This window comes from Trichechus manatus, unplaced genomic scaffold, assembly GCF_000243295.1.
Source record: "Trichechus manatus latirostris isolate Lorelei unplaced genomic scaffold, TriManLat1.0 scaffold00057, whole genome shotgun sequence".
NCBI classification, from domain to species: Eukaryota; Metazoa; Chordata; class Mammalia; order Sirenia; family Trichechidae; genus Trichechus; species Trichechus manatus.
Genome location: NW_004443993.1, coordinates 11,748,677 through 11,771,738, shown reverse-complemented (window position 1 = coordinate 11,771,738; position 23,062 = coordinate 11,748,677). Strand labels below are relative to the sequence as shown.

At 57.0% G+C, this 23,062-nt stretch overlaps 1 protein-coding gene across 2 annotated transcripts in view; it reads left to right on the top strand.

The window, feature by feature from the left end:
• NFIC (nuclear factor I C) overlaps positions 1 to 23,062 on the top strand; it is a 72,327-nt gene that overhangs the window by 10,080 nt on the left and 39,185 nt on the right. For both annotated transcript variants that reach the window (XM_004378477.2, XM_004378476.3), the window contains exon 2: positions 1,321 to 1,852. In XM_004378477.2, the coding sequence (XP_004378534.1) occupies positions 1,321 to 1,852 (532 nt within the window). The remainder of the gene's footprint in view (positions 1 to 1,320; positions 1,853 to 23,062) is intronic.

Genomic DNA, 23,062 nt, shown 5'->3' with positions numbered 1-23,062 from the left:
TTTCGTGGCTGCTCTGCGACACAGAATGGGCGTGATTGGGGATGGTGAAGTTACAACTCTGGCTGGGTCTTGGAGCCTCCGTGGCCTTAATTTTCCTCCTGTGTAATGGGTCTGTGAGGGACAGGGCAGGACGAGCTGGCCCCAGGGGCCCCTCTCTCCAGCTCTGTAACTTCACGGCTAAGTGCCCCTTCTCTGGACTCAGTTTCCCTATCAGTACAGTGGGTTCGTGGACAGGGAAGTGAAAGCGGACAGGGTAGAAGATCTCTCTGGGGATCCTCCACTCCCCCACCCTTAATCCTGGTGCATTCTGATCTCTTGCCTTCCTGGGCCTCAGCTTTCCTGGCCCCTGCAGCAGATCTGAGGGACGGACCCCAAGCGCCAGTTCTCTGAGTCTGGCTCCTCCTATTCATTGAGCACGTACCGTGTGCTGGGCCCTGTTCCTGGTACTTGGGGACGCAGCAGCTCACACTCCAGTGCAAACAAAAAAAACCCCAAACCCGTTGCCGTAGTCAGTTGCAATTCCTGGCAACCCCATGTGTTACACAGTAGAACTGCTTCATAGGGTTTTGTTGGCTGTAATCTTTATGGAAACAGATTGCCAGGCCTTTCTTCCACGGCACCACTGGGTGGGTTCAAACCGCCAACCTTTTGGTTTGTAGCCAAGTATAAACCTTTTGCACCACCCAGGGACTTTCACTCTAGTGCAGGAGGTCTGAAAACTATGGCCCCTGGGCTGAATGCCCACCTCTTGCTTTTGTAAATAAAGTTTTATTGGCACACAGCCATCCTTTGTCTACAGCGGCTTTCAAGTTGAGTAGTTGGAACAGACACCGTATAGCCTGCAAAGCTAAAAGTATTCACTAGGTCCTTTACCAAAAAGAAGTTCACTGATGCTGGTTCTGGCAGGCAGAGAAGGGGTTCATGACATCCCATTCTCCCAACCTCAGTTTTCCCTTCTGTACAATGGGCCCTCCATCAACTTCCGCCCTGGATATACCTTCTTCCCCGGGGTCCTCAGCTTGCCCCATCTGCATATTGAGGTTTACGGTGGTCCTCCATGACCTTCTGTCTTGACCCATGCCTCCGACATAGTCCAAGCCTCAGTCTTCCCGACTGGGCAATGGGTTCTTGCATGAACTTCTGCTGGGTCCCCAGGTTGTAAGCGTGTGCAGTGACCCTCCCCCCCATCCACTTCTGCACAGCCCTCCCCACCCATGCAGTGGGTTTGCCTGGGGCCCCTGTGGCCTCAGCCTTCCAGCCTGGGCAGTGGGTCCGCGGTGCGTCCCGGAGCCTCCTGACCTCTCGCCTCTTCCCGCACAGGATGAGTTCCACCCGTTCATCGAGGCGCTGCTGCCTCACGTCCGCGCCTTCGCCTACACCTGGTTCAACCTGCAGGCGCGGAAGCGCAAGTACTTCAAGAAGCACGAGAAGCGGATGTCAAAGGACGAGGAGCGGGCGGTAAAGGACGAGCTGCTGGGCGAGAAGGCCGAGGTGAAGCAGAAGTGGGCGTCGCGGCTGCTGGCCAAGCTGCGCAAGGACATCCGGCCCGAGTGCCGCGAGGACTTCGTGCTGGCCATCACGGGCAAGAAGGCGCCGGGCTGCGTGCTCTCCAACCCCGACCAGAAGGGCAAGATGCGCCGCATCGACTGTCTGCGTCAGGCCGACAAGGTGTGGCGGCTCGACCTGGTCATGGTCATCCTCTTCAAGGGCATCCCGCTCGAGAGCACCGACGGCGAGCGCTTGGTCAAGGCGGCGCAGTGCGGCCACCCCGTGCTCTGCGTGCAGCCGCACCACATCGGCGTGGCGGTCAAGGAGCTCGACCTCTACCTGGCCTACTTCGTGCGCGAGCGAGGTGAGGGGCGTGGCGACGGGGCGGGGCGATGGGACGGGGGCGGAGCTCGACCTCTACCTGGCCTACCTCGTGCGCGAGCGAGGTGAGGGGCGGGGCGACGGGGCGGGGCGGGGCGGGGCGGGAGGCCGAGGTGGTGCAGGGGCCTGAAGGGGGAGACGTGGTGCAACGTAGAGTTCAGTGAGAGTCCGGTGGAGGAGGTGGAAGTGATGCAGGGGTCTGAGGGGGGAGATACGGTGCAATCTGCAGTCTGAAGGTGGAGGCAGGTGCCGTGTGGAGTCTGATGGGGGAGGCAAGTGCACGCGGGCATCTGATGGGAGAGGCAGGTGCTACGTGGAGTGTGACGGGGGTGGCAGGTACAACGCGGAGTCCCACGGGGGTGGCACGTGCAGTGTGGATTCCGATGGGGGAGGCAGGTGCAATCTGGAGTCTGACGGGCGAGGCAGGTGCAGTGTGGCATCCGACGGGGGAGACAGGTGCAACGTGGAGTCCGACGGGGGAGGCAGGTGCAATTTGGAGTCTGATGGGGGAGGCAGGTGCAATGTGGAGTCCGACGGGGGAGGCAGGTGCAATTTGGTGTCTGACGGGGGAGGCAGGTGCTGTGTGGAGTCTGACAGGGGAGACAGGTGCAATGTGGGGTCCGATGGGGGAGGAGATGCCACGCAGGGGCCTGATGGGGGAGATATTGTGCAAGGGGAGTTTGAGGGGGGAGGCAAGTGTGACGTGGGGGTCTGAAGGTAGAGGCAGAACTTAAGCTGAGGGGTCTGAGGAGGAAGGAAGTCAATGCAGGGACTCAAGGGTGGACAAGGGAGTCCAAGGGAGGAGGCAGGCACAATGTGGAGTCTGAGGGGGGAGGCATATACAATGTGGGAGCCTGAGGGGAGAGGCAGGTGCAACGTGGGGCTCTGAAGGTAGAGACAGAACCTGACCTGGGGTCTGAGGGGATGAGAAACTGCCCCAGAAGGTCTGAGGGACGCGGTGTGGCCATGTCAGGAACAGAAAGGAGGATGGTGGAGGGACAAGCAAGCGTGTCCTGGAGGCCTGCTCTTGGGATAATGTTGGAGGATCCTGGGCCCACGTCTGTCAACAATGCTTGCCCGACTCTCAGACAGCAGGCAGAGGCCTGACAAGTCACAAGTTTGTGCAGTTCTCTGGGCCTCAGTTTCCCCTCTCCAGCCCTTCCAGCTGGGTGTTTGCTTGCCCTAGGATCAGGGTGGGGAAATCCACGGTGGCTTCCTGGAAGAGGAGGCCCAGCTTGAACTGAGCTCTGGGGGATGGTGGGCAGTTGTGGGCTCGAGGGCATGCCAGGGGACAGTGGTCACCTGGGTAAAACTGTGGAGGCTGGATTTGCGGTCCAGCATCTTAGGGTCACCAGGTCCGACTTTGAGTGTCCGACTCTGACCTCAGTTTCCCCATCTGTCAAATGGGGGTTATCAGAGTCCCTGCCTCCACTGGGCTGCAGAGATTCGACAAGATCATGTGTGTAATGCATTGAGCCCCAGCCTGCCACCTGGACTGTCAGCTGTGACCATCTCCGTGTGGACAGAATCCAGTGCCCCCTGCAAAAACGAGCGGGCACAGCCACCTCCCCCAGCCACATCCACCCAGCCCCCCCGGCACATGCCCGAGGGCTGCCTGAGCTGATCAGACGGGTAAATGCCCAGCGCAGACCCACTTGTGGTTGCAAATCCAGCCCCCACCCCGGCAGACCCCACATGAACACACATGGAGGGGAGGCCAGGTGGCGAGGGGGCAGGGAGAGCTCTGGGCCGGCTGCCCAGGCTCCCAGCACAGACCTGTGTGACCTGGTCACATCGCTTCTCTGTGCTTCAGCTGCTTCATCAGTACAATGGGGGTAACAGCTGTGCCGCCTCCTAGTGTCCGTGTAAGATCGGGGGGCTCCCAGCCCTCGGTGTATGGGAGGGAGGCCAGGGACAGGGTGTTTCCCAGGGGAAAGTGTCACTGGGCCAGTCCTGCCCCCAGTCCTGACCTTGCTTCCTTGACTTTGACCTTGGCATCCGCCCCCACGTGCAGCACTCACCTCAGTGAGAGGGGCCAGAGGTGAAGCTGCGTTGAGGGGCATGCAGGCACGGGGTGGACAAGGTGGGTCAGTGGTGGGCAAGGGGAAGCGGCGGCCCTGGGGGCTGCGGGGGCCTCATTGCTATGCAGGACCAGGCCTCTCCCACCGCATCCATCCGCCGGCCCGCCCCACCCCCACCTCCTCGGCCACGGCGCTGAGCTGATAAAATTTTGAAGCGAGTTTTCTGCCCCTGTCAGCACAATCTCCGGCTGCCTCCCCTCCCCCACGCGGCCCCCTCCCCCCCTCACTCAGCAGGCAGCCCAGGCTTCCAGGCCTCCCCAGACACCTTCGTACGCGTCCGGCCGGCCGCCACGCCTCTGCCCCCCGGTCTAGCCAGCCTGCCCGCAAGCGGCCAAGGATGTTCAAGGCTTCGGCCTCCGCTGCTCCCAGCCTGCCCTGGCTGTCCAGGAAAATCCCTGCTGACTGTGCCCCACCCTGCCCCGGGCCTAGAGGCCCTAGCTTGCCAGGAGTGAGGGTCTTGGGGGGAGAGCTGGACCTGGATTCCAACCCCAGCTCTGCCGCTTGCTGGCTGGGCAGCCTGGGGCAAGTAGCTTAACCTCTCTGTGCTTCAGTTTTTTTCCCAGTAAAATGGGGAACTCAGAATAGGCCTCCTCAATTTGGGGGGGGACTGTGAGGGGCCCATGGTAAGTTGCTCAATAACCCTCTGGGGGCTGTGAGGACAGGCTTTGAGCACATGAGGAGGGCTCAGTTGACTGTTGTTACTAATGGTGTTCACGTCGTTGTTGTTATTAGGTGTTGTCAAGTCGATTTCCGACTCATAGCAACCCCATGTGACAGAGAGGTACTACCCTGTAGGGTTTTCTAGGCTGTAATCTCTATTGGAGCAGATTGCCAAGTTTTTCTCCTGTGGAGCCACTGGGGGGGTTCAAACCGTCAACCTTTCAGTTAGCACCTGAGAGCTTCACTGTTGCACCACCAGGGCTCCTTATCATCAGCATCATCAGGATTATAATTTCCCAAAAGCCCCAAGCCATGCTGTTCTCTCTGCCTGGAATGCCCTTCCGCATATGAAAAACTCCTACTCATCCTTCAAAACCCCAACTGCTAGATGCACTTTCTCTCTCCCCAGCATTCTTCTGGAGGCTCTGCATAGCTTAGCAATTCTTTTCCATTCTCACAGCAGCCCTACCCGTACTTGTTGCTGTCAAGTCGATTCTGACTCATAGCGACACCATACCTAGGAGGCAGGTACTGTTGTTGTACCCACTTTACAGATAAGGAAAACAGACTCAAAGAAAGGATGAGCCCTGCCTGAGGTCCCATAGCTGGGGAATTTGGACCCAAGCAGTTTCTCCCTCTCACTGACACCCACCCCCAGGCCTCCGCCCTCAGTAAAAGAAGGCGCTGAGGGACATCATGGCGTATGATGTGGGGCGCCCAGTAAGCATGGCTTGGCTACCTCCAGGGCTATAGTCTCTATTTTGGGACTCCAAAGGCTAAGGTCTTGTTCGGGGTCCCCAGGCTAAGGCTGCCCCCCTACCAGGCCCTCAGGCCAAGCTCCAGCTCCCCGACCTTTTCCCAGGACCCTCATCCACGTTTTGGGCCAGGGCGCAGTCTGTGTCCTGGAGCTGGCAGCTGGCAACCTGACAGCCGGAAGGATTGGCCACCACTTTGCCTCCTCCCACCGTGATGGTCCCCAGGGCTGGAGGGGTCCCAGCCCAGGTCACAACGCAGCATCTGGCTTTCATCAGCAATGCTGGGCGGCTGTGGCCCTGGGGTTGACAGGGAGGGTGCGATGGGGGTGGGGCTTTGTGGGCCTCTGGAGGGGGCTGGGCAGGGGTTGGGAGGGGCGGGGCATCCGTGGGCACCGCCTCCAATGTCAGAAGCAGGACAGATAATGGTGATCTATGTCAATGGATCAATGGGGAACCTCAGAGCCTCAAGACAGACAGAGACACACAAGGAGACAGGGAGACCCACACCCAGAGACACAGAGACACAGAGGCAAAGGGAGATGCAGAGAGATACAGAGACCCAGAGTCATGGAGACACCCAGAGAGACATAGGGAGATACGGAGAGACCCAGCAGACGCCTCCCCACACGCTGCCCTCCCTGGGGTCCTCCTGGACTGCGTCAAGTCTGCCTGAGGTGGACGCAGGGCAGGAGAGCTGTGCAGCCCACTCGTGGGTCCCTGGCGCCTGGCCAGGATGCCCCATGTCCTCAGACAAGGCCTGGCTCCCCTGGGCCTCAGCCTCCATCTCTCCCAGGGGACACTGGGTACACTGACAGGGTCACACCCCACTGGGGGTTCCCAGGCCTGCATCCTCAGGTTAATTGTTGGGGAGGGGGACCAGCTGTGCAGAGGTCCCCTTGGTTCAAGTCTGCCAGCACGTCAGAACTGATGCCATCTCCTGGGACAGAATTTGACCGCCCCAGATGTCCATCTCGCGCTGCCGCAGCCACAAGGGCGTGATTCCAGGCGCTGGACGCGGTGTGTGCCTGGGGGCGGTCCAGGGGACAGCTGGGGGACCATGATGGGGGTGACATGAGCTGCATTTTGGGGACCCCGAGTGCAACAGTTGTGGGGAGGAGGGAGGGAAGCAGACCATTCAGTTAAATTAGCAGGAATCGTCATCTGTTGCCATGGCAACAGATAAACAAAGCAGGGGATTGTGGGGCGGGGGGGGGACCACTGTGATGGGGAAGGCCCCCTGAGAGGTGACTTTTTTTTGTAAAAATATACACAATAACACATACACCTGGTCAACAGTTTTTATATATACAGTTCATTGACGGTGGCTACACACATCACATCGCGTCTCCGTTCTATCTCTGCCCCTATGGCTTCACCATCATGAACTTCACCTCTCGGCCTCCTAAAGCCCTTGCCCCTGCTTTAGGGTTCCTGCTGGCATTTTGCTCTCACGTAGATAATTCTTCTTAAAGGGTGCAATGCTCCAGGCAGGCATTCTGTAGTTATTTGAGGAGGCGCCTTCAAGGTGAGCCTAAAGGAGGTGAGGAAGCCACAAGGGAGAGATTGGGGCACGGGTGCACCAGGCAGGGGCACTGTCTGTGCAAAGGCCCTGGGGCGGATTGGCCTGGAGCGTGGGAAGTAGAGAGAGGAGAGTGAGCTGAGGCGGGTCAGCTGGGCGGCTTCATGGTGAGGGCAGTGGGAAGCCTGGAACGCGGGGAGCAGGAGTTCGTGACTTGCCTTGTGTTTCAGGAGGAACCCCAAGGAAGTAGGGGCCAGATAGGGAAGCCGCCTGCCCAGGGCCCACAGCCTAGCCAGGTCTCCCCGCCCACCTCTGCTGCCTGAGAAACCCGAGGCGCGGGCGGGTGGGCAGGCACCAAGCCAGGGGCAGCAGGGGAGGGGGTGCCAGGCCCGCCCAAGCCGCCGGGCCAGATGGTGCCCATCTGCTGATGCTGCTGTGGCGCTCTTCTCTTCCCGCCTTGCTCCGTGGCAACCTCCCGCAGGCCAGCACCAGGAATGGCGCCGTGGGCAGGGGCCGCTGAGACGCCCGCAGCTGCTAAAGGGGCTGCCAGGGGGAGGGGCAGGGTGGGCGCCCGGAGAAACCTGGGGAGGGGATCGTCAACCCCTCCCAGGTGGAACTGAGAAACAATAGTAACGGTAGCGATAATGATAACCAAAAAAACCAAACCAGTTGCCTCTCGAGTCAATTCCAACTCATGGCGAGACCCCATGTGTGCAGAGTAGCACAGTGCTCCATAGGGTTTTTAAGGCTGTAACCTTTGGGAAGCAGATCACCAGGGCTTTCTTCCAAGTTGCCTCTGGGTGGGTTCCAACCACCAACCTTTCTGCAGGTGGTCAAATGCTTAAATGTTTGCACCACCCAGGGAGTCAACGATCGTCTTATTGGACTTCAGATATCATTGTTTAAGAAATAACTGACGTGCATCAGATGTAGAAAAATAATTGTTAAAATGTTTGATGCTTTAATAAAAGACACAGTGTGCAGGGCGGAGGGGTTACCGGGGACCTGTCTGTACTTTCTGCACTGTTTCTGCGTAAAGTTCAAACTGCTCTAGAAAATAAGGTCTATTAAATAAAACAGAAGACATTTTTTAAAAGTCTTGTATTAAAGGTATACAGGGATGTAGTGGTGATGTTCTTGCTAGTTGGCATTGAGTCGATTCTCACCCATGGCGACCCCAGGTGTGCAGAATAGAACTCTGCTCCGTAGGGTTTTCAAGGCTGTGACCTTTTGGAAGCAGATCACCAGGCCTTTCTTCTGAGGTGCCTCTGAGTGGGTTTGAACTACCAACCTTTCAGCTAATAGTCAAGTGTTTAACCGGTAGTGATAATCATAACCAAACCCAAAATCCATTACTGTCGAGTCGATTCCGACCCATAGCGACCCCACAGGACAGAGTAGAACTGCCCCATAGGGTTTCCAAGGCTGTAAATCTTTACGGAAGCAGACTGCCATATCTTTCTCCCGTGGAGTGGCTGGTGGGTTCGAACCGCTGACCTTTCGGTTCGCAGCCAAGCACTTTAACCAGGGCTCCTTTGATAATAATACAGCGGACGCTAACAGAGTGCCTCCTGCGTGCCAGATGTGATTTGGAGCTCATCGTGCGTCTTAACTTTTTAAATTCTTTCCACCACCCAAGGAGGAAGGGAATGTTACCTTTCCCATGTTACAGACAAGGAAACAGAGGCCCAGAGATGGTTGGCCACTTGCCCAAGGTCACGCAGCAACCTAGAGGCAGAGCTGGCATTAGAACCCAAGGACCCTGAGTCTTTGAAAACAAAACAAAACCCAAACCCATTGCCGTCGAGTCGATTCGGACTCATAGCAACCCCACAGGACAGAGTAGAACTGCCCCATAGGGTTTCCAAGGAGCGGCTGGTGGATTCAAACTGCTGACGTTTAGGTTAGGAGCCAAGCTCTTAACCACTGCGCCACCAGGGTTCATCTTTTAAAAAAAGAAAAAAACTAAACTAAAAGACCTTTGAGGGTATGGAGCGGAGCCCACAGCTTCCCGGTCTTCTAGATAATGAGAACGGTGGGCCTGGAATGCTGTTGTTGTTAGCTGCCGGCCAGTCGGCCCCCGACTCACGGCGATCCCTGTGTCACGGAGTAGTACTACCCCATAGGCTTTCCCGAGCTAGAATCTTTACAGAAGCAGATTGCCAAGCCTTTCTTCCGCAGCACTACTGGGGGGGTTCAAACTGCCAAACTTTTGATTAGCAGCCGAGTGCAAATTGCTTGCTGTACCCAGGCTCCTAGGCCCAGAATATACTGCGAGGAAATGAGTTAATACGGATGAAACATACTGGAACCTACCGTGAGCAAGCCTTGGGGCTGGAGTCTCCACTGAATGCGTGCTGAGCTCAGTGGCCGGAGGAAAAGTCTCAGCCTTGGAGACAGGAGACCAGAGCCAGCTATAGTCCTGGCCCTGACTTGCTGTGTGACGTAGGGCAAAATTCTGCCCTCTCTGGGCCGGGGTCTCAGAGTTGGGGGACGGGAGTGCTGAGGGCAGGAAGGTGACAGTGATGGGGCCAAGTAGGGCCATGTGGACCTGACTGAGGCTTGCCTGCCCCCTCCGCCCCTGGCATGTACCCGAGGATGGATGAAGACAGGGAAATGGGTCCTGGGTGCTGTGCTGGGAACACAAGGGTGAGCGCGAGGGCATGGGAGGGTGCCCATCTGTGTCACGGGGCGTCAGTCTACGCCCATGTTTGCTCCCAGCTGTGTGAGCTGGGATTCCCTCTCTGAGCCTGTTTACCAAAACGAAGCCCATTACTGTCGAGTTGATTCCGACTTATGATGACCCCGTGTGTTACAGAGTAGAACGGCTCCAGAGGGTTTCCTTGGCTGTGATCTTTATGGAAGGGAACCCTGGTGGCACAGTGATTAAGTGCTCGGCTGCTAACTGAAATGGTGGTTCGAACCCGCCGGCCGCTCCGTGGGAGAAAAGATGTGGCAGCCTGTTCCTGTAAAGATGACAGCCTTGGAAACCCTATGGGCCAGTTCTACTCTGTCCTATAGGGTCGATATGAGTTGGAATTGACTCGATGGCAGTGGGTTTGGTTTTTGGTTTCGAATCTTTATGGAAACAGATCACCAGGCCTTTCTTCACGGTGCCACTGGGTGGGTTCAAATTGCCAACCTTTAGGTTGGTAGTTGAGCGCAAACCGTTTGTACCACCCAGGAACCTAGCCTCAGTTTTCCTGTCTGTAAAATGGAGAGAATAAGAACTGTGTCTGCGTAACAGGGCCACGGTGAGAATTAGAGCTGACGATCCCTGAGAGGCATACAGGAGGCGCTCAATCAATGCTCACTCCCTTCCTGGATCCTCTCCCCAGCTCCAGGAGAGGGTGAGGGAGCCCCCAGTTCTGCTCTGAAACCCCGGTTCACCTATGACCCTTGACGGCTCTCCGTGAAGCTGGGCCATGCCATCTGCCCCAGGTGTCTGGGCGGCAGAGGGGTGACAGGCTTCCGGGCCGGGCAGCCAGGTGCACCCGCCGTCTGTCTGTGCAGGGGAAGTGGCTGCTCGGTTGCGAGGCCCGGATGCCAGCTGACCGAATATTTATAGTGGTGGCGGGAGGCCTACAGGCTCCTGGTTTGTGGTGCAGAAGGGTGAACAGGTGGGGGTGCCGTCAACACAGCCGGCGGGGAGCCCACGGGGACCGGGTGCAGACCAGGAGGCTGAGCTGGGAGTGTCGTGAGAAGTCAAGGGCTTGGTCTCTGGCCAGACGGCCCAGATTCAAGTCCTGCTTTGCCTGAGCCATGTGACCTTTGGCAAGTGACTTACCAGCAATAGGCCTTGGTTTCCTGCCCTATCCACTTCTCCAGGCTGTGTAGGGTTAAATTAGTTACCGCACAACCAGGGCCTGGCATACAGCAAGTGCTCAAACATTCTTTGTTATTGTTGTTGTGGTCATTGGTTGCCATCAAGTCAATTCCAACTCACGGCGACCCCACGTGTGCAGAGCAGAACTGCTCCGTAGGGTTTTCTAGGCTGGGGACTTTCAGAAGCAGATTGCCAGGCCTTTCTTCCAATGCACCTCTGAGTGAGTTTGAACCACCAACCTTTCAACTAATAGTTGAGCGCTTAACCATTTGTGCCACCCAGGGACTCCATGATAATAACAACAACAATATAATTACTATTATTATCATCATCACTGTGGTTCTAGTCCTAACTCTGCCCTCTGGACAGCTGTGTGACCTTGGGCAAGTGAGTCAGCCTGTCTGTGCTTTTACTTCCACATCTACAAAGTGAGCCTAGGAGGTGCCCAGGAATTTAAATAGATACCCACCCATTGCCGTTGAGCACGGGTGGTTCAGTGGTAGAATTCTCGCCTTCCACGTGGAGACCCAGGTTCGATTCCCACCCAGTACACCTTCTGCACAGCCACCACTTGTCTGTGGTGGAGGCTTACATGTTGCTAGGATGCTGAACGGGTTTCAGTGAAGCTTGCACACTAAGACTAGGAAGAAAGGCTTGGCAATCAACTTCCAAAAATCAGCCAGTGAAAACCCTATGGGTTACAAGGGTCGGGTCTGCAACCCATCATGGAGATGCAGCAGGACTAGACAGTGTTTTGTTCTGTTGTGCATGGCGTCACCATGAGTTGGGGGCCAACTCAGCGGCAATTAACAACCCGTAAAAGCCCTTAGCATATAGCGAAGGCTCCAAAATAGTGAGCTAGCTTATAAAAGGTCCCCTCCCGCCACCCCGCCACCACGCAGACCCCTCTTCACGTATACCAGTGTTGCATGTCCACCTGTGTGAGTGCAAGAATGTGGGTGTTGGCAACCTACTGGCGTGCCCATCCACACAGGCAGGGCACGGCCCCCAAGGAGCCCACAGAAGCGGGAAGCGTTACATTGCACCTGTGGCTGCCCACCCCCACCCCACCCCCGCCCCCGTGTCAGAGCTGCAGTTGCCGCCCTGGCCCTGCGCCCAGGGAGTCAGGGGAGGCTGAGGGCAGCTAGGGACATCTTTGTGCCCCCCCACAAGACAGCTGCCAGGCCAGCCCCTCTCCCTCCAGCTGGGCGTGGGCAGGAAGTTACAGATGGTCAGAGCTGGTGAGGGATGAGGGAGGGGGCACTTGGGGACACTGGGTGTCTTGTCCAGATGAGGAGACTGAGGCCCAGAGAGGGGAGGGCATTGCCCCGGGTTGCCCAGCAAGGCCCCTTTCTCTGGTCCTTCTGCCCCCTCCTAGAGGCTCTGGCTCTTCCAGGCCACCTTGGAGGGGTGTGGGGGCAGGGAGAGGGGAGACTCTGGTGGCTCAGGGTAAATGACCTTCAAGCGTGGAAGAAGAGCAGTTTCCAAGGGTTAAGGGTGCCCTGGTGGTGCAATGGTTAAGAACTCAGCTGCTAACCAACAAGTCGGCTGTTCAAACCCACCCAGTAGCCCCAAGCAGGAAAGCCCTGGCAATCTGCTCCCAGTAAAGATTACAGCCTTGAAAAGCCTATGGGACAGTTCTACTCTGTCACATGGTGTCGCTGTGAGTTGGAATCAACTCAGCAGCAACCAACAACAACAACGAACATCTTATTTAACCTGGAACATCCAAAATATTGTCACATCCACATATAATCAATACAAAATAATGGTCGTGCTAAATCCTTGCGATCCAATGTGTATTTCCTACTCGTGCACCTCAGTTTGGACCGGCCACATCTCAAGTGCCCGATAGTCCCAGTGTCCAGTGGCTGCCTTGCTGGATGGCGCAGCTCTAGAGCATTGGAGGTCTAGAGAATCCAGAGGCAGGTCTCAAATCCCCCACGTTGGGTGCTTAAGATTGGGAGGGTAGATTCTAGAACTCTCAACTTGGTTTCCTCAAGCTCCAAGGAGTGAGTTCAAGAAGGGGACATCTTGAGCTTGTGAATATACAAAGATAGTGTCCTCCCCCTCGGCACTGCTGACGTGGGGGCTGGAGCCTTCGCTGAGGTGGGGCCATCCTGTGCACTGTAGGGCATTGAGCAGCGTCCCTGGCCTCGGCCTACTCGATGCCAGTAGCACCCCTCAGTTGTGACACCCACAGATGTCCCCAAACATGGCCCAGTGTCCCCTGGGGGGGCCAGAATCATCCCTAATTTAGAATCACTGTTTTAAGGGGAGACTTAGAATTCTTTAAAGTGGGATTTTTTTAACCATCCAAGAAACGGTACTTGAATTCCCCAAGCCGGTTCTTTGACATAAAATTCCTTCACGTTTATTCTTGACCGTCAAGGGGCAGGATCCAGAATTCCCAGGGTGGGTTTCCGAGTCTCCAGATGCAAATTCCAGAATCTTCTTTTTTTTTTTAACGTTGGGTTTTTGCTTACTGAAAGACAAGTCCCAGAATTCTCTGATTTAGGTTCCAGAGCATTCGGGGACAGATTCTAGCATTCTTCAAGGTGAGTTTTACAGCGTCCGGGAACAGGTTTCAAATCCCCCACGCTGAGTGCTCAAGTATGCGAAGACAGATTCTAGAACTGTGCAATTGGTTTAATCAATGTCCAAGAAATCCTTATGTATGTTCTTGACCACGGGCAGCAGACTCTAGGGTTCTTCCTGTTGGGGTTTTGCACACCCAAGAACGGGCTCCGGAACTTCTTGAGCTGAGTTCTAGAACATTCCAGGGACAGGTCCTAGAATTCTGAACCAGGGATCCAGAACGCTCAGGTCAGGTTGAGCAAGCCTGTGTTTGGATACCAGGTGACTGAGCCGGGAATATTCCAGAAGAGATATGTGTGTGTGGTGGGGAGGTAGATTATGGTTTCTTGGAGGCCCCCTTCATGCTGGCTGGATCCGGGGACTACCTATTTGAGGGAAGCCATGCGGATGGGGCCTGGTGTGGAATGAGGTGGGCAGAGAACTGGATGGCTGCGTGTTTGGGGGCAGGAGGAACAGTTTGGGGGTACATGGCTGTGAGAACCTGGAATCAGGTGGGACCAGGAATAAGAATAGAGACTTCATTTATAATCAGCTGCAGTTGAGTTGTCTCTGACTCTTGGTGACCCTGTGTGTGTCAGAGTAGAACTGGGCTCCATAGTGTTTTCAGTGGCTGATTTTTGGGAGTAGATTGCCAGGCCTTTCTTCCGAGGTGCCTCTGGGTGGACACGAACCACCAGCTTTTCTGTTAGCAGCAGAGCACGTTCATCATTTGCTCCACCTGGAAAGGGGGACTCCTTAGGCTTTGTTTAACCTCCAGTTGATGCCTGCTGCTTCTGGGATGCGGAGACACAGGGAAGCTTGTATGTGAGTGTGTCATATACACGTGTGCTGGGTGTTTCCAAAGGCCTGCTGGGTCAGGGAACGCCCGGGCCCGATGTCTGCCCGGCTGTGCTACCTTGGGCCAGTCCTCACTTCTGCTCCTGCTGGGAGGCAGAGCTGTGGGAGCAATTCTCCACGGAGATATCAGTGACACCTAGCCCGCAGCGGGCGGCGCTTAGTAGGCCCTCAGCCGGAGGCAGTGGCTGCAGCGGTGATCGTGACACCTGGTGGGGTCAGTGCTTACGGTCCTCTGATTGGGTGTTGGGTACGTTGATGGGGGAACTTTGGGCATACTGAAGGCTTCCCAAGTACCTGGCTCAGCCAAGCCCTTGGTGAATGTTAGGGACTATTATTACCATTTTATTTAACCCTCATAAGGACCACCCAACTAGGGATTACCATGAACTGCAGCTAACAGATGGGGACACTGAGGCTCACAGAGGCTAAGGCATAGGCCCAAGGTTACACAGCTAGGGGGCAGAGTCAGGATTCCAACTCAGGTCTGGTGGATCTGAGGGCCACAGTGGTACCCGTGATAGGGGCTACTTAGGAGGTATCAGAGGCCTCCCCAGAGTGTCCCAGGACCCCTTTGGGCCTAGAGGACTTTGGTTCTGGTGGACAGGCAGCAGGTTCAGCTGGATGAAGAAGCACCTTTGAGGGCTGCAGCCTGGCTGGGCGTGGGCATGCAGACAAAGCCAGAGGTCTCTCTTTCCATCTATCTCTTTGTCTCTATCTCTGTGTCTCTCTATCTCTCTGTCTCTCAGTCTCTGTCTCTCCTCAGCCCACCCCTAGTCTCCCCCGCACCACACTCCCCACTCAGCCCCATCCCACCCTAGGCCAGCCTGTGGGCTGCCTGGAGGCGGCAGCTGGTAGTGACAGTTGAATGGGCTCCTTGTTCCTGGCCACACCCGCACCCAGGGTCACTCAGGGACAAGCCCAGGCTGCTAGCAGCTGCTGCCTTAAAGGGCCACCACCCAGAGAGAAGGGGGAGGTGAGGGGCCACCTCCACCCCAGAGTCCCGCCCCTCTCCCAAAGATGGGAAAACTGATGCCTGGGAACTATCGAGTCCTACCCAGACACCCCGAACCCTATGGATCAGAGGGGTGGACTGGGGCTGGGGGAAGGCCCCGAGGCCTGCCTGGATGAGGAGACGTTGGAGGATAGGGCTTGGATTTGACCTTGGACTAATCTTTGCCCCTCCCTATGCCTCAGTTTCTCCATCTGTGTCAGGGGGTGCCTCGTGCCCACACCACGGGTTGCTGGGCAGATGGAATGTGATCTGGGCCAGGATTTGGTACAGAGTTGGCACTCAGCCCTGGCCCTCTGTGCAATTATAGAGCACCTGCTGCTTCCAGGTGGCACGAGGCTGGTGGTGGTCACCAGCCAAGCAGACTAAGGCCATTACTTTGCTTCCCTCGCGCAGGTTCCCAGAACGTAGGATGAGGCAGTGGCAGTACCTACTTTACAGACAGCCACGCAGGGATTCAGCCGGTTAATACAATCAAAAGCATTTTCTGCATTTATTGAGCACTGGCTATATACCAAGCCCCATTTCACAGACTGGGAAGCAGAGAGGTTAAGGCACAGGTTGTGGCCACACAGCCCAGGTTCCACCCCAGGTCTGCCTCCCTCCGCCCAGGGCTGGGCAGCTTCAGGTGGCTCACTTGCCCTCTCTGGGCCTCAGTTTTACTTCCAGAGCAATGGGAACGCCCTTCCACTCACACGCTAGAAGCCTTTCACCTTCATCTGCCAGAGGGCTCTGGGCCTGGCTCACCGGGCATCCCCCAGACAGGAGCTGACCTGGAGGGCCCCGAACCCCGGGCTGCACCCAGTGGCCACCCAAAGCAGTGCTCCTGTGCCCCAGGCCAGCCCCGCAGACAGCCCGGGACAGGTTGCTGCCAGACAGACAAGCCTGTTCCCTGCTTCCTTATGTAACAGGGTTATGCAAGGGCAGCTGGCCCGCTTACATAAGGGGAGGCCGGGCCAGCGCCCAGCTGGGGAGGGGGAGGCTCTTAAAGGGGCCGTGTCCCCTGCGCCCCTCCTTCCCGGGCCCTGGTGCAAATTCCCCGAGGGAAGCCTCGTAAGCTCTGGCCGAGCCTACACCGGACATCGTCGCGATTGCCATCCTTACTATTATCACTGTTGATGTTGTTTACAGTCACCCTCTTCTCTCCCAGTAGGAGGGCCTGGTAGTGCAAACGGTTAAGCGGCTGGCTATTAACCGAAAGGTTGGCAGTTCGAAACCACCCAGAGGTGCCTCAGAAGAAAGGCCTGGCGACCTGCTTCCCAAAGGTCATGGCCTGGAAAACCCTACAGAGCAGTTCTACTCCGCACACGCGAGGTTGCCATGAGTCGGAATGGGCTGACGGCAGCTAAGAACAGCGTTCTTTCCTGGTAGCAGTGGGGTCAGCTGAGCGGGGCAGAAAGCCCCCCACTTGGTCAGAGGCCTCGAGCTGTGAGGACAGCTGTGCCTAGTGCAAGTTGGTTGGTCCCTTCTCTCCCTGAGCCTCAGTTTCCCCCATCTGTGCAATGGGGGACACTGGTGGAGAAAGGCAGCAGGGCATCATAGGGGTTCTGCCCCTGCTGCCTGCTCGCTGTGTGACCTCCGGCAAGTGGTATCAGTGCTCTGGTTTCAGCTTCCCCGTCTGTGAAATGGTGCCCGCCTCTGGGAGAAATGCGTTAACACGCGTACGATATTTATGTAGGACAGTGCTGGGCACGGTCGGTGCTCAGCCAAGGGCAACTAGTTTGCAGACAGCAAACATTTGTTGAGCACCTACTGTGTCCCAGGCATGGCTCTAGGCCCTGGGGACACCGCGGTGAATGGGGTGCCCAAAATCCAGCACCTGTGGAGCTCAAGTCCAGTGGGATAGGCGCCCAAGAACAAGGAGAGAAATCAGTGTCGGTGGTGAATCAGTCAGTGGTCAGGGCTGCAGAGAACAGTACGGAAGGGCAAGGGGTAGAGAGTGGTAGGCTATTTTAGGGAGGTCCAGGAAGGTCCATCTGAGGCCTTGACATTGGAGCTCAGACCTGAGGGGTGAGGAAGAACCAGTTCTGTAAAAACTGGGGGAGGGCATTCCAGGAAGTGGGAACAGCCCGTGCAAACGCCCTGGGGCAAGACAAGGCCTGGTGAGTTAGAGGAACATCGAGGAGGCCCATCTGGCTGGAGCTGAGTGAGTGAGGATGGGAGAGGAGGAGGGGAGGGCAAGGAGGGGACGGGGCAGGTCCTGCAGGGCCCTGTGGTCCACGGCGAGGACTTGAGCTTTTACCCAAGGGAGGTAGGAGCCCTGGAGGGCTGTTAAGAGGTGGGGGCCTGACTCAGGTGCTCACAGCGCCCTTTGGGGAGAACAGACTGTGGAGGGGATTGGGAGGACCAGGCAGAGGTGACTGTGCTGGTCCAGGGGAGCAGTAATGGGGGCCACTAGGCAGAGGAAGAGGAGGGGCGAGAAGTGGGTGATTCCAGTTGGATTCCAGAGGTGTGTAAATTCAGTGGCGATTGTCAGGTCTGGGCCGGGCGGGTCCACGGGCCCCTCTGAGGCTGGCACTGGCTGGCCCTGCCCCCTGCCTCTTACCTGCCTGGGCACATGCAGGGGAGGAAGGGGTGAGGGGACGGCATGGTGCCCCAGGCACACCCTGGAACCAGGACATTGTTAGTGGGCAAGCTGGGGTTTGGTCTCTGGTGCCCAGATGGCCCGCGGGGCTTAGGTGGGCATCTGCCAGGTATCGGAGTACTACCTGTGTATTCCCGTTTTGTAGCTTACTTGCCAGGTGAGCTTGGGCCAGCGCCTGCCCCTGCCTGGGCCTCAGATTCCTCATCTGTAAGATGGGTGTGATGTGTCAGTTCCGTGTGTGCCCGGCACACAGTAGGTACTAGTTCAGTGACTTACAGCAGTAAGGTGGGAGGCTGGGCAGGGAGGGAGCCCACCGGCATAGGGGGCATGCAAGTGGGGACCCAACTCCCCTCTCAGAGCTCGATTTTGTTCCTGTAAGGTGGGGATCTCAGTCACAGAACCCCAGGGGCATCTGGCTGGATTCCAGCCTAGAAGGGTGTCTAGACTGAGGTTGCCCTGCCCCAGCCCCATTTGACAGCTGGGGAAACTGAGGCCCAGAGAAGACTGGGGCTGGCCCAGAGTCACGCAGCCAATCAGGGGCAAAACGAGCCCGTGAGTGGTCTTCCCATGTGGCTTCGACTCCCTTCAAGCAAGGCCTGGCCTCATCCACTCTGTAGATGCTGCAGAGAACAAAAACGAACCCCACCTCAAACCCTTGCTGTGCACCCACTGTATGCCTGCCTAGCCTCTGCTGGACCCAGACCCATTTAGCAAGGCAGCAGGGCAGTGTGGCTAAGCCTATCTGCATGGGTTCGAATCCTGGCTGTGTGTCCTTGGACAACTTGCCTGACCTCCCTGGGCCTCACCTACCCGCTGTGAGATCTGTATGTAGCTCCTGGAGTTGAATAGTGCCTGGTTCATGGGAAGCACTCAATAAATGGAAGAGGAGATTATTACTATGTTCATATACTATTCTCTCTCTCTCAAGTCGCTTCTGTGTTTGGCGAACTCCTACTCATACATCAAGGCCCCAGCTCCATTGCCCCCTCCTCTAAGAAGCCCTCTTGGCCCCCCAGGCGGGGTCGCTGTTACCTCCTTGGGCTCCTCCTGCCTCAGGCCGCTCCTTCTGATATCCGGGCCCTGGAGCGATTGGAGGAGCTTCTCAAGAGAGACGGGATTTTTGGTGATTCTCAAAGAACCAAAGAGGACTGAGGTGGGCAAACTTGGGTGACACTCTACACCCTGCCCTGGGCCTGTTGTCAGGAAGCTCTCATATCACCGTTGGCTGAAGTCTATGTCCCCCTGAGCCTGGTCTTCCTGTCTGAATAACCCCCAATTTTCCCACCATTCCTCAGATTCCTTTGTCTGACAGGCATTTACTCTGCACCTGTTGTGTGCAGGCCCTATCAGGATAATCACAATTATTCATGCAACAAGCATGTACTGAGTATCAACTCCGTGCCAGGCTCTGCTGGAATAATCCCACTCACTTGGCAACAAGCATCTATTGAGTGCCAGCTGTGTGCACGTGCTTATTGAGCACTGACTATGTGTCAGGCCCCAGGAAGAGAGGCCACAGAGAGATTAGGAAAGGAGATGAATTTCCCATCACCACCCCCCGTCAGCCCCGGGACCTCTGGCTTCTAACCACGTTCCAGGCAGTGTGTCTCAGGGTTAAAACACAGGCTCTGGAACCAGACTAGCTAGGTTCGAATCTGTTCAGCCACTCACTGGTCCTGTGAGCTGGGGCAAGCCCCTTCCCCTCCCTGAGCCTCAGTCTCCCCCTCTGTAAAATGGAGCACTCAACTGATCTCAGGGCAGTATTGACTCTCTGCCTCAAGGGAAACTGAGGCAGAGAAAGGGCCCCCCCTCCCGGCCTCCCCCAGCAAGACTGGGGTGGGAAACATTCTCTGCACGTCACTTCGAGGCCAGGGCACTTTTCCCGGAGGGCCAGAGAGGGGCAGGTCTTGCCTAAAGACACACAGCACGCTGTTAGTAGCATTCGGGACTGTTGAGAGCCCCTTGGCACCCAGAGCCCTGTCTTCCTCCCACTTGCCTTGGCCAGGCTGCCAGCCTCCCGCCCTCCTCAGCTCCCCTGGGGGCTGCCGAGTTGGTGACATGACCCAAGCAACATCAGAAGGAAGGGGAAGCTGGGAGGGGCCGCTCGCTCCTCCAGCCTCCCCTGCCCTGCTGGGCTCCAACCCCCCCACACCCAGCATTGGTAGCCAGCGTCCTGTGGCACTTCCTCCTGGTCTACCCACAGTGCGGCCCCCAGTGGCTCCCAGGCTTGCCCTGCCCTCCGCCACGTGGCCACACACGTGTGTTCAGCCTGCAGGCACATGTGGTTCCTGGAACTGCCCCTTTGCCCCCCCACCAGTCTCACCCAGATGCCCCGTTTCCCCACCCCCACCCCAAGCAGCCACCGAAACGGCTCTGCCAGGAAGGTGGCGGGCGGGGGGGTAGGGTCCTTGGCTTGGCGGCCGGCAGAGCCAAGGATTTGCTCCAAATGTAAACAGCGAGTTATTTTAAGTCTGCCCCCCTCCCTGGGTGGCGTTGACACATTTGACATTGGAGGGGACCAGGAGGAGGTGGGGGGGGAGCGAGGTTGCACGTGTGGGTATTTTTAACTTTGTTTTTCACAGCCTCTGTGCCACCCTGAGTTTGGCTCGCGCCGGGAGGCAGTTGTGGAGGGCGCGGTGGCGTGGAGGTGCTGGGAGCCCCGTGTGGGCAGCGGGCATGCGCGCGTCTGGGCAGCCTGGCACCGCCGCCACCCTCCTGGCACACGCGTGTTTAACCCCTCAGACACCGCAGGGGAAGCTGGAGCGGGGGCTGGAGGGCTGAGTTGAGCTGGGAGCCCAGAGGTCCACCCGTCAGCCTCTGCCTGTGTTCCCCCGATTCACCCCACCCCAGAGGGGAAGGCCTGATGCTCCCCAGGCCCATGCCAGCCCGCTCCTCCCCATCGCACAAAATGGCCGCCAAGGCCCGGATAAAACTCTGGAAGAGGAAAGAGAGAGGCGAGAAAATGGCCGCCAAGGGCGATGATGTCATCAAGGTGGCGTGGCCTCCCTGCACACCCGGATGGGACGAGCCCCAGCCTGTAGGCCTCAACGTGGGCCCTGCGGCCTGCCGGGGCCTCTCGACCCGTCTCTCGGGCTGGACACCCCAAAATCACAGTGCCAAGCTCCCCATGAAGTCCCCCGGACCCTCCAGAGCCACCCATAACCCTGAAGACCCTAACAGTCCAGCCCGGTGCCGGGGACACTTGGAGGATGGCCGCCTAGGTGGCTGTGGTGGCCGATACCCTGACCCACTGGCCCAAGGCGTCCCCAGCGCCTGGCAGGGCCCAGAGCCAGGCCACTGCTGGGCGGGGGTGAGAGCCGGCTGGGGTGGGAAGAAAAAAGAAACTTTTCTTTGGAAAGTGATTCCAAAACAGGTTGGCTCCGGCCCAGGCGGCTGGCGGCAGGGGAGAGGGAGATGGAAATTGCGGTCCAGACTTGAGGAACGCGAAGGGTCAGGAAGGATGAGGCGGCAGGAGAAGCCTGGAGGTCACCCCATACATGTCCCTGCCTCCGGGGGGGCTCCACTTCTTGTCCAGATTTCGCCAACTGCCCCCAGGGGGCCGGTGAGGACCATGAACGTCTGTCATCTTGCTTTCCTCCTTTGTTTTGTGCAAACAGGCCCTGGAGAAAGGCAAGGCAGGGATTTTCCACTCGTTGTACTAAGCATGGAGGCTCAGAGAGTGCAAGAGTTTTTGCTGAGGTCACACAGCATGGGTGGCTGACCTCAGGGGCACGTAGTCTAGAAGCCACAGCCAGGGGTCTCCAGGGAGGGTCAAGATTTGTACCTGGGTTCCTCGAAGCCTGGGGCAATTCCAGTTCCAGTTCTGCTACACACCCCAGGAAAGTCCATCTTGAGTCTAGCCTGAAGCCTTCATACTGTGGCTCAAGCCCTGCTCCCGCTCAGGGTGGCTGAGAGAAGCCCATGACAGTGAACCTTGCAGGGAGGGAGTTGTGTCTGTTATGTGCACTGTGGTGTCCCCAGTGCCTAGCGCGGGGCTGGTATACAGTAGGCACTCAATACATGCGTCGAATGAAAGAATCTGTTTCCTTGTATGCTTGGACATGCACAACAGAACAAAACATTCCGAGTCCAGGCACTTGTGCGGGATGGGGACTCGGGAAATGCAAAGCAAGTTGTAATGTAACTGAACACACCCGAGAACTCTGTCGTCCTACTTCTTGGGGGAGCCCTGGTGGCGCAGTGGTTAAGAGCTCAGCTGCTACCAAAAGGTCGGCAGTTCAAATCCACCAGCCACTCCTTGGAAGCTCTGTGGGGCAGTTCTACTCTGTCCTATAGGGTCACGATGAGTGGGAATTGACTCGATGGCAGCGGGTTTGCTTTTGTTTTGGTTACTTCTTGGGAAGGACAGGAGAAGGTGAATTGTGAATGTTCCCTTTGCAGGCAGCAATCACCTTTCCCTCACTTTGAGTCCAGACCGTGTGCCGGAAGCTGTGGACACACAAACCACATTGACGCAAAGTAGTGAGCCAGGCAGGCATTTGCAGGGAGGGCATTCCAGGCAGAGGGAACAGAGCATGCAAAGGCCCTGGGGGAACACTGGGCCTGGTGAGTTGGAGGAACAGCCAGGAGGCCTGTCTGGCTGGAGCAGAGTGAGCGAGGGGGAGACTGGAGGAGGGAGAGTGGAGAGGTACAGGCGCAGGTCATGTGGGACCTTGTGGACTGCGGGGAGGTCTTTAGACTTCTATATAATTATAGACCCAGACTCAATTCAGTGTGATGGAGCCCTGGTAACACAATGGTTAAATGCGTGGCTGCTAACCAAAAGGTTGGCGTTTCAAACCCACCCAGTGGCTCCACAAGAGAAAGATCTGGCGATCTGCTCCTGTAAAGGTTTCAGCCTAGAAAATTCTACGTGGTGGTTTTACTCTTTCACATGGGGTTGCTATGAGTCGAAAAGCAACTCGACAACACCTAATGACAGCAGCAACAGGATGAAGGATTAGAAAAGAAGCCGAGAGAGAACGTACTAGAGCAGGAGATGCTAGAATTGAGTTGAGAAAGATGGCGGGCGTTTGCGTGAGAGGGATAGGGGCCGGGAAGGTGAGTACAAAAGCCGCGGAGCTGCAGGCTGGGTGCACGTGTACGGCAGAGTCTTCCAGGTCAAAGAACATTAAACCTTTAGCCAGCTAATGTTTAAAAATGGATGATGACGCCCAGTAGCTGGGAATTCCAGGGCCTGGCTTTGGTTCTCTCTGGGGCTGGCTAATGTTGGGAGGCGGACGTGGCGGGCCGGCAGAGCCAGCTACATTTGGAAGCCTGAAAAGGTTGGAAAACAAACTTGGGGCTCACCGTCGCCAGCCAGT